This window comes from Trichosurus vulpecula, chromosome 8 (genome assembly GCF_011100635.1).
Source record: "Trichosurus vulpecula isolate mTriVul1 chromosome 8, mTriVul1.pri, whole genome shotgun sequence".
Classification (NCBI taxonomy): Eukaryota; Metazoa; Chordata; class Mammalia; order Diprotodontia; family Phalangeridae; genus Trichosurus; species Trichosurus vulpecula.
In genome coordinates, this window is record NC_050580.1 from 62,658,422 (window position 1) to 62,669,529 (window position 11,108).

An 11,108-nucleotide genomic window follows, 5' to 3' on the forward strand; every position below is an offset into this window, starting at 1 on the left:
TGCACAGAAAGTGCCCACCTGCATTGGTGGAGGGAGTTTGCTCATCCAGGAGTTCCCTACACCGATGAGGTAATCCCAGGGGAAGTTCCTTTTCCGCCCTGTGCCCAGCAACAGGCCTGGATGGGAAAGCCAGGACAGGTGACCCTAGGACAGGCGGCAGGAAGTAAGCCCTGGCAGGCTGTCAGTATCCCCCGCCTCTCGCCTCCATCCCCACGCCCCGGGGGCGGGGCCACGCGAGGCGGAGCCGCGGGGGATTAAAAGCCCGGGTGCGGAGAGGGCGGACGTTTCTTTCGCGCTCTTGGCCGCAGTGGGCGGATCTTGGTCCGTGCGCACGCTCTCCATCCTCGCTCCTCCTGGTTTCCGTGCGCCTCGTTCCGCGATGCTGGCGCTGCGCTGCGGCCCCCGACTGCTGACCCTGGGCCTGGCCACGCAGCGGACCTCCGCGGCCCCGACGCTCGCCCGGCTCCGCGGCGCCCGCAGCAGCGCCAGCAGCTCCGACTCGGGGGCAGGCGGCGCCGCCAAGAACCCGCTCGTCTACCTGGACGTGGGGGCCGAGGAGCAGCCGCTCGGCCGGGTGGTGCTGGAGGTGGGTGAGCGCGTGCGGACCCGGGCTGCGCCGGGGCCGGCCCGCCGGCCCGAGCTCAAGGTCACGGGCGGAGGGGGCGGGGCCTGGCTCTGGCCCTCTGATTGGGGGATGGGCCCTGGGGGGCTCGGGGCTGCGGGAGCCGAGTGACCGGGGCGGCGCTTCTCTTACCCTTTAAGCGGAGAGAGACTCCTGGCAAGGCGCTTGGACCACCGGTCTGGCATCTGCCACTAACCTGTTGGATGCCATAAACGAGTCAGTTAACCACTCTGGGCCTCATATTTCAAATGAGGAAACTGATGAGATTTGGAGAAGTGGCTGCAAAGGTCTATTTTCCAGCGGACCCCCTCCCCCCAACTTTATGAGTTTTAAGTTTTCAGATGCGGGGGCGGGGGGAGGGGTTGGGAAGCCTTGCCCCTCTCTCCCAGGGAGTGGAGGGAAAGAAACCTTGGGAAAATCAGTTCAAGGTCATCCCCTTAGAAGGAAAGGGCCAGCAGGTCCAACCGCATTGTTTGGGGATTGGGGGACTAGGGGGCAGAGGTGAAAGGGGTATGTCGCAATTCAGGACTGTTGGGTAGACCTGTTATCAGGAATCTACCCCTAGGCAGCCGAATTGCCCTTCAGAGGGAGCAGCAGAGGAGCTTTGGGGGTTGGGGAGAGGATTCAGAATTCTTGGCTCCTAGGTTGGGGAGGGGAAAAAAAAACCCACACCAAACCACGGAGGGTCACATGGCCCCAGCAACTATTTGCATAACTGTTTGCTTGTGTGGGTTTTGGAGTCCACAACTCCATCCTCATAAAACCCAGGAATTTCGAGAGACTTTCGATCCTCCTGGAGATTTGACCGTAGCTCCCCTCACTTAGCTCATTCCTTAGAGTAGTAGTAATAACTCACTCACATAGGTCTCTACAGTGTACCAAGTGCTTTCCTCATGACAGCCTTGTGAAATAGCTAGTAGTACCTCTGATTATCCCCATTTTTCGGATGAGAACCTTGAGGCCCTGACAGTGTTTGAGGTGGGATTTGAACCCCAGTTTCCTTAACTAAAGTTTAGGCAGGTTTATTTGATTAATTGATTATTGAGCCAGGCTCTGGCAGACATACAGAAATAAAGATAGGGAATGATAGGACTTATTCCTTTCCCTCAGTGAGTTTACAATATCATTTTCTGTTTTACAAGGTGGAAGGAGCTGGGGGATGAAGGGTGTGTGAGGGAAGGCATAGGGCTCTGTTGTTTGAGTAGGGAGAAATAAGCAGTGCCCTGGGCTGGCAAAATGCTGAATAAGACCCTTGTCTTCTGTTGATTCTGCTCCTTGAAGCTCGGCTTGCCTGGCACCCTTGTCCTTTGTGTACTCAGAGGCTCCCTTGCTTTCTCTAGCCACCCGCCCTCAGATTACTTGGACAGCCAGTGATAATTTGGAGCCAAGGCAAGGCAGTAGCTGTCCTAGGCCTGGGTGAGCAGGAGCCCGAAGGAGCTAGAAGGGCCTTTCCTCAAAGGTCAGGACTGAGAGGGGTCATCATCACCTGAAACCAAGTAGCACTTTAATCCGACAGACATTTGTTGAATGCTCCGGTCAGGTTCGATGTAAACCTTTGGGCATCCCTCCATTTCCCTGTCTGTGAATTGGACATATTTATGCACCTACTTCATGGGATTGTTGTGAGTATTAGCAGGTTTAGAAATGGATTCAAGCCAATATACAAATGTGGAGGGGAGTTTGACCAGGGGCCAGAGACCTGAGCTTTGCCTCGGACACCGACTTGCTTTCTGACCTGGCACCCATCACTTTTCCTGTGCTGAGTCTGAATTTTCTCATCTTAAAAAATGAGAAGGATCTGTTAGAAGATTACTAAAATAGCTTCTGGCCTTAAAATTTACCTTGGGCAAGTCACTTAACCTCTGTTTGCCTGGGTTTCCTCAATTGTAACATGAGGATAATAATAGCACCTACCTCCCAGGGTTGTTGTGAAGCTCAAATGAAATCTTAATTGTAAAGCGTTTAGTGCAGTGCCTGGCATGTAGTAAGCTTTATTTAAATGTTAGCTTTTGTTTCTACAATTATTATAATTCTATTCCTTGCCCTTCAGGAACCTGTGAGCCAGTTGTGTAGATAACAGTCAAATATGGAAGTGCTGGAAAGATGATAAACTTACATGTTTATAGAGCTTTACAGCTTAGAACACTGTGAGAAAAGAAAGCACATTTTTATAGGGCTTTGAAGCTTACAGAGGATTTTTCTTACAACAGTTGTGTGAAGTAGGCGGTGCAGGCCTCGTTGCTGAATTTTATAGATGAGGAAACTGGAAATCAGAGTATTTTAAGTTACTCGCTCAAGGTCATACAACTAGTAAGTTACAGAAGCAGGGCCTAATTGCCCTGTGAATTATACCACGTTGTCTCTTCATGGTAAGGCCCAAACAAGTGGTTCAGGTGTGGTCCAGGCCATCAGTGCTTTGGGAGCTGGGGGTGGGGTGGGGAGAGGTTGCTTTGGGCTGAATGAAAGCTCTGGGTCAAGCATTCCATTCCCTTGTTCCTCCTAGGACACAATCAGTCCTGGGCAAATGGTCTGAAGTCTTTCTTCTCCCCTTACAGCCTGGCCTTCCTTTCCCTCCCCTCATATTAAAGATCCTGCCCAGTTAAGGGCTCCTTGGAAACAGCTTTGGTGGCATCCAGAAAGTGGGTGCCGGTGCGGTGTGTCTCTCAGTAACAGATGCTTATCTTTTTGGTGCTGGTTCATACATTAAGGAGAATAACACGAGTCTTAGCTCCCAAATTGTGTTTAAAATTTTACCCAAGCTCTTTATAGCCTTGATCCTTACAACCACCCTATGATGTCAACGCTGTTATTAGGCCCCTTTTACAGATGAGGAAAGTAAAGTGGTATTCAACCCAGGTCGGGTCTTTTTGGTCCCTGAGATGGTAGTGGGGAGAGAATACGAATTCATCCAGTCCTGGACTAGAATTAGGTCCTTCTAGGCCGCACTAAGTCTGGTCAGTTGGAAGGCAAAGCCTTTTTCACCTCAGTGACCTCTTTGAGGGAAGAGACCTTGTCATTTTTCCCCCCATCTTTGCATCCCTGGTACCTAGCTACCACAAGGCCCTGTATACAACAGGCAACTAATAATTCCAAGTTTGTAGAACCATAGACTATCAGAGCTGGAAGGGATCCCAGAAACCATCTAATCTAACCCCACATTTTACAGATGAAGAAGCTGAGGCCCAGAGAGGTTAAGAAATTGGCCTGAGGTCACACAGTAGGAAGGGGCAGAGCAGGAATTGGAAGCCAATTCCTGTTACCAAAAATCTGGCGTTCTCTTCACGATGCCATGCTCCCTTTAATCATCTTGTTCAGTCTCATCATTACATAGATGAAGAAACTTGAAACCCAGAGCAATGAAAGGACCTACGGAAGGTCAGTCCTCTAGTTAGTGACCCAGCTAAGACCAGAGCAGGGTCTCCTGACTCCAGGGCCGTCCCCTTGCTGGGAATCATGAGATCCATTCTCTTGGATGTGCCCCCAAACTGACTTGTTCTTTTCTGTTTTTTTCTTCTTTCCTTCTCTGTAGCTCAAAGCAGATGTGGTGCCGAAGACTGCAGGTGAGTTCGGTGAACGTTCAGGGCCAGGACCCCATCCGTGCTTCAGAGCTAAGATAACCAAACTTTGCTGTTCCATTGAGCATCCGTGGGGTCTGGGGTCCTACACTCTGAGCTGGGCAGGAAGCGCTGCCCACTGGAAAGAAAACTAACTGGGATTCTGGAAATTGTCATCTAACCCTTTGTTTGCTCATCTCTCAGATGAGCAGAGCAGACTAGGTCTTTAAAGTGAGGGGCATGGACTAGACCAGGGCCTCTTCCCCTTTTGTGGTCCATGGACCCCTTTGACATTGTCTGATGAAGCCTATGGGGCCCTTCCTGGAATAGTATTTTTAAATGCATAAACTAAAATCCAAAGGATTGCAAAAGAAACCGACTGTGTTAAAATACAGTTATTAAAATAGTAAAAAAAAAAAAAACACGTTGGTAGACCCTAGACTAAGAGTCCTTGAACTAGATGGTCCATGAGGCCCCTTGCAGCTTTCTGTGATCTCTTCTAAATCTTTTACAGTTTTGATATCCCTTCTCTGTGCTCCAAATGAGATAATATATAGGAAGGCACTTTAGAACAGCTTATTTTGCTGTAGGCCTTCCAGAGACATGGGAAATTAGAAGTCTTCCTTTTGGGCACTTTTGGGGGCCCTAACGCCCCCCGCTCCCACCAAGTAGCCTTTGAGAATGAGAAGAATTGGAGTAGGACATGGTCAATGGGCAGTGATTTCTTTGCCTCCTGTGTGTAAAAGGGATGATTTTGATTTGGATGAGGGCACACCTCGTTGACTAAGTGCCTGAATTGCCAACAAAATTGCCTGCTTTGGGGGAAAGACGCTCCCCTTTGGAATTCATTTCTTAAAACCTTCTCTTCTTCCCTAGAAGAGTGGAAGCTGCTTGAGTTCAGGCCCTTGCATCTAGCACAAGGCCTGGTATATAGTACTCACTCAGTAGATGCTTGTTGATTGATTCAGTCTATGGGGCTGGGGAATCCTGAGAAAGGGGAGGTAAAGTATTGGACTTGAGCATTTGGACCTGTATGTTAATTCTCTTCTGTTAAATCTTCATTTAAGCTCTAGTGAAAGGGAAATGTCTGTGCCTTGTGATTCTGTCTTTGTAACTGGATCTCTTCTTCAGAGGGCTAGCTTTGCAGCATTCATCTTGAAATAATAGCATGAGAAGGGAATCTTACAGATCGTCTGGTGCCAGCCTCTGAGGCCCAGAGAGGGGACGGCACTTGGCTGTGGTTACTTGGCTAGCTTTGGGCAGGAATGGGACCCAAAGCTTGGGTTCTTCACTTCTGTGGTGTACACTGCTTTCTCGCCTCGGGTTTGAAGAATCTACACTGCTGTGATCAACACATCAAGCATGTATTCGGTGCTGATTGTGTACCAGGTATTGTGCTAGTGTGCTAGAGAGTGCTAGATATTAAAAGACAAAAACAGAATAATCCCTGCCCTCAGGGAGCATACCTTCTTGTAGGGCCTGTACAAGAGGCAAAGTAGATCCAGTGTAACCTTGAATAAAATGGTAGCAGCAGCTGGATGAAGACCTGTATTACCTCCTATGGCCGAGGGCTTCTTACTAAACTTTTGGAGCGTCTTGGACCTTTCGCAGTGTGGTAAAACCAACAGACCCTGCCTTGGGATGTTTTTTAAATGAATAAGATAAGTGTGATTGCAGAGGAAAATGACAGCATTGAAATAGAGTTAACAAAACAAGTTCATGGACCCTTGTGCTCTACGAATCACAAGGTGAGAAGAGGGAAAATTATGAAATAATTCTGATTCTTTGTTTTCTTTGGTCCTCAGAGAATTTCAGAGCCCTGTGCACTGGTGAAAAGGGCTTCGGGTACAAGGGATCAACCTTCCACAGAGTTATTCCTTCATTCATGTGTCAGGTAAGGTTTGAAACTTTTCCCGTTGTGATCTGGGAATCTGGTCGGGTGGCTAGCATAGTGGCTGAATGAATTGGTGATGGGGGAGGTGACGCTTTCTAAGTCTCTGAGGATCAGAGGAAGAGAGAACAACACAGGTAGTGGGGGGGTGCAGGGTTAGGCTGTGTCTTAGGGGATCCCAGGGAGATGTAATATGGTATTCACTAATGGTGAGGGAAGGAGGACAAAGAGTTCTCTCCACTGAATATCTGCTCCAGTCTTGGGGACAGCGGAGACTGGACAGTGAATGAGGGATCTCTTCTGAGTCCTTAGCACAGGGTGGATCTTTGGGTTTGACTTGGGCAAGAAATTTGAAAAACCTTAATTCAGCAAACGTTTTTTAAGGACCTTCTGAATGAGAGAAGCAGAGAGAAGCATGAGAGAAGCAGAGATAAAATGGAAACAACACCTGCCCTCAATGAGCTTATAATCTACTGAGGGTGGAAGGCATACAGCAATTACCCATGAGTAGATACAGAGTATATTGAAAATAAGGGGCAGCTAGATAGTGCAGTGGAGAGAGTACCAGCTCTGGAATCAGGAGAATCTGAGTTCAAATGTGGCCTCAGACACTCACTAGCTGTGTGACCCTGGGCAAGTCACTTAACCCCAGTTGCCTCGGGAGGGGGGGTTTTGGTGGAGAAAATAATACAATATAATTTCCAAGGGAAAGATGCTTAAGTGGTAGGATGAAGGCAGTGGCATCTGAGCTCTGTCTCTGATTAAAAGTTTAAGCTGTCTATTAGGGATGGCCAGGAACACAGATAATGACGTATAAACTAGAACGTGGTGAGTGTATAGGAGAGGCCCTAACTCAGTGCTGGGAGAGTTTGGAGAAGCCAGTGGAGTTGGGTTTTTGTTTCATTTTCTCTTCTCCTTTTAGCCTACCTCTGCCCCCTACCTTTTCTATCCTGATCTATGTGGGAAAGCCCAGTTGTGGGCTCCTGGCTTTTGTGTGCCATTGACTGACCATGTGGGAGGGAGGCAGTCAGTCTTCTTTCCCTACTGTCCCCTTCAGTTTCTCCAGAACTGATCCATGGTGCCCTGGGGGAGCTGGCATAAGAAAGCTGCAGGCCAAGTGGTGCTCTTTGCTATTTTGATAACATGTGGTTTCCTGTTTTATTAAACTTCTTATTATACATGGTGACTTTTCATCATGGAGTAGCCTTAATTCCCTGCATTTTGCTTCAGAGTTTCCCCAAAACTTCTTTATCTCAAGGGTATCTGTGACCCCCATACCGTCCTTTAAGGTTTCCACAAGTTCCACCAAGGATTCTGTAGCCACATGGTGTCGAGAATGATGCTTGAGGGCAAATTGAAGGAGAGGTGTGGCGAGTGAGCTGGGGCGCCTTCATTGGGCCTCACAGGGTGGCCCAGCCTTTTGGCTGCCAGATGTCCTCTGACCCAGCTGTGGCTTACGGGATGGAGGCACGGCCAACTTCGAAGCTGCCTGTTTCACTCATGTTCACTTAGATGGAGTTGGGTGATGCAGGGGCACAGGCCTCTAGGTAGGTTGCAGGTTAACCTTCATCAGCTCGTGGCTGAATCTACATACCTCTGAATCATTGGCATCATCTTGTGATGTTTCGTCATCATTCTGTGGCACACCCAGGCCCAGGAGTTTGCTGACTAACCTGCCCCACGTCCAACCCACTTAGGACACAGGTTCTCAATCTCTTGTGGGTCATGGGCCCCTTTGGAGGTATCTGCTGAAGCCCACTGACCCCTTCTCTGAATAGGGTTTGCAAAGGAAACCAATTGCATTGAAACACAATTGTAAAAAAATTTTTTTTAAGTTCACAGACCCCAGGGTTTAGAACCCTCACATTAAGGGTTTCCTTTCTAAGAAGTATGTAAGGGAGTCTGTGGGCTGGCTTGGAGGGGGCAGTGAAGTTGTACGAAGTCTGTGTCTCTCTGCCTTCTTCCTTCCTTCCCTCTCTTCCTCCCTGTCTCTCCTTTTGTATTTGTTGACACATGGCAGTCTGGTCTGCCCCAGGGCAGAGGGGTAGGAGTACATCCTGTGATGTGATGACATGGGGCATGGCACAAATTTCTAGATGACACAAGGCTGGCACTCTTAGCAGTGACGTGTCCCTGGCATCGAGCCACAGTGCTCCAGAGTGTGTAAGACGGGAAACCACAGTGTCCCTGTGGAAGGAAGATAGTGCATATGGACTGAACCGAGTGTTGGGAAATTAGGGGTCTCTTCTGGTTGTTTCTTGTGATAAGCAGATAAGCGCTTTGGGGAAGATTAGTCAGCTCTCTTTTGGGGGAAGATTAGTCAGCATAGATAATCCAGTAATAGGGTGAAGGGTTTTTAAGGATAGGATTCCTTTGCTAACAGTTTTTACATTGTAATCTCCTCTTGTTGTTCTGTCCCTCCTGATCCTTTCCAGGCCTCAGTTTCCCTATCTGTACTGTGAGGCAGTTGGACTAGATGTAGGGAGCCTCCGAAGTCCCTTTGAGTTCCCGAGCTCTGATCCTATGATCTTAAGAGTCTCGGAAGAACCAGGCTGATCACTTCACAGGGAACAATTCAAGCTTTAATTTGTCTTTGTTCTATTTCATTCACTGGGACACCTTCTCCTTTGGCATTCCATTGGGGGACACTTTGAGAGAGGGCTAAGCCACCCTGTCTCTTGAGCAGCTCAGCTCCCCTGCTTGGTCCTGGCTGAGCCAATTACTGCTAATCTGACATTTATTCTCCAGGCTGGTGACTTCACCAATCACAACGGTACAGGGGGGAAATCCATCTACGGGAGCCGATTTCCAGATGAAAACTTCGTCCTGAAGCACGTTGGGCCTGGTCAGTCTTCTTCCCCTTTTCTTCTTTGACCTCTCCACCTATGCGTCCCCATGAAACGGGAGCTGGGAAGCTGTCATGGTGGAGGTTCTCTCTCCAGTGTAGTTTCTCCTTTCCCGATCTCCTTGGCCACCCCCAGCCCATGGTTACAATTATTTCATTTGCCTACCTCCTGAGACGTGGCTGATTGTGTTTCTCACTCACAGTCATGTTTGTGTGTTTTGTTGGTACCCAGCTCCCAATTTTCTGCTTGTCATTTGGCACTTTGTAGTTATGTGCTCATCCTTAAATAATATTTCTGGAAGCAGCTTGGAAAAACACTTAGCTAAACCATGGGATTTGCTTTTCTTCCATGTCCTAAAGTCTGATCTTGTAAAGTCTGAAAGTGTCCTTCATGCAACCACTAGCAGACCTTGGCTCTGGTCTGGTCTCCGGCTACGTGAGTTTTAGCCTTGGCTTTGATACCGGATCTCAGAAATGCTGTTGACATTGTCCTCACTCCACATCTGTAATATAGAGGTTTCCCTCTGTTGGGAATATAAGTGACGCATGGGATTTACAGGGTTTTTATGGATTGCTGACCTTAGTGGGCTCTTCTTTAAGCTCTGAGAGACCCTGATGGTGCTTGTTGCCATATTTGCCAGAGGCCAAGATATCCTGATTTTACTCCTTGTTCTTACTACAGGTGTCCTGTCCATGGCCAATGCAGGTCCCAACACCAACGGATCCCAGTTCTTCATTTGCACAGCAAAGACAGACTGGTGAGTACAGTATTCCCGGTGGGAGGTTTTTCTAGGAGTTGGCTGCTTCTCATGCTAATAAAGGCAGGACAAGAGATAAGATCATTGCCTTAGAGCTGAAAGGATCCTCAGAGACCAACTGCATCATTTTACAGATGAGGCACCTGAAGCCTGGTGAAGTGAATTGACACAGGGTCAGTTCAGGAGTGATATCTTGGTCACATTGTGGCTCAGGCAGTGGTGAGACAGACATTCAGGTATAATTGTCTATGAGGTGGGCACAAGTATGGGGGTGAGAAGTAGGCCAGAGGGATGCTTGCAGGCCTTGGGTGTAGGACACTTCAATGTCAATCACCCTCTGGACAGAGAGGCAGCCACTTTTAACTTAGTGGTCAGGACTTTGCCTCCAGCTTGGCCATGAGAAAGGCTCCCATTTGTCAGCTCTGTCGTCTACCCTTTCTCACAGGCTGGACGGAAAGCATGTCGTGTTTGGCCATGTCAAGGAAGGTATGGACGTGGTGAAGAAGATAGAATCCTATGGTTCCAAGAGCGGGAAGACATCTAAGAAGATCATTATCACAGACTGTGGCCAGCTGAGCTAACCCCAGCCGTGGAGGCTTTTTGGTTACTCAAGCATGTTTGTTTTCTTCCCCCACTCTTTCTGCTCTCCCCCTACAAAAGACTTCTCTGAATCTGTAGGGGATTCCTAGTTGAATGTATTGTGTCTAGGGATAACTGAATTTGTGGAAGCATCTGATTTTTTTTCTTACATCACTGTTTTGTTCCTGTCTGTGCAAAGATCTGTTTTGAGCATCTGTCTCTTGGTCTCTTTCCCATCCAACCCAACAGGGCTTCCCCTTAGAACCTGAGCCCAACATGCTGCTCACTTCCTCCTAGGAGCCTTCAGGGCCTCTCTCTTACTTCTGGCCTGGCAGGGTTGAGTACATCCAACCTTGTTTTAGTATGGCTAGTCACTGTTAGGGAAGTAGGATGGGCCACGTGGAGTCTTTGGGTGCCTGTCTGTCATAACCGGTACAAAGAGAGGGTGTTGCCTCACCCAAGGAGCTGATGAGTCAGAATTCACTAGTATTATTGGCAAAAGATGGTAATCATTTTTTCCCCTCAAAATCGGAAGATCTAATTAATTTATTGCACTAAATAGAAATGAATGCCTTCTCTTTTCAAGAGGGGAAAGGGTGGTGTGGTCTGAAGAGCGCTGATCTGGGAATCTGTGAAAGCTGGGTTTTGTCACAGTGTGTGACCTTGGGGATGTCACTTCCTCTCTGGGCTTCACTTTTCTCATGTGCTACACAAAGATAACCTCTTATGTTTCCTTCCCCTTCTGTGACCTCTAATCTTTTACGGTATCCTATTAAAGCCTCCCCCATGGTACAGCTGACAGGGGTCATCTTTTCTCTTGATAGTTAAACCTCTCTCCCCTGCCAGGCCATATGTGTCT

General features: G+C 48.4%; 1 protein-coding gene across 1 annotated transcript; it reads left to right on the top strand.

The window, feature by feature from the left end:
* The first annotated feature begins 289 nt into the window (after positions 1 to 289).
* PPIF (peptidylprolyl isomerase F) lies at positions 290 to 10,891 on the top strand. Its single transcript, XM_036735651.1, has 6 exons — positions 290 to 586; positions 4,152 to 4,182; positions 5,982 to 6,070; positions 8,816 to 8,912; positions 9,595 to 9,670; positions 10,116 to 10,891. Exons 1-6 carry the CDS (start codon positions 380 to 382, stop codon positions 10,249 to 10,251), a joined length of 636 nt encoding a protein of 211 aa, XP_036591546.1. The 5' UTR covers positions 290 to 379; the 3' UTR covers positions 10,252 to 10,891.
* Positions 10,892 to 11,108: the final 217 nt, after the last annotated feature.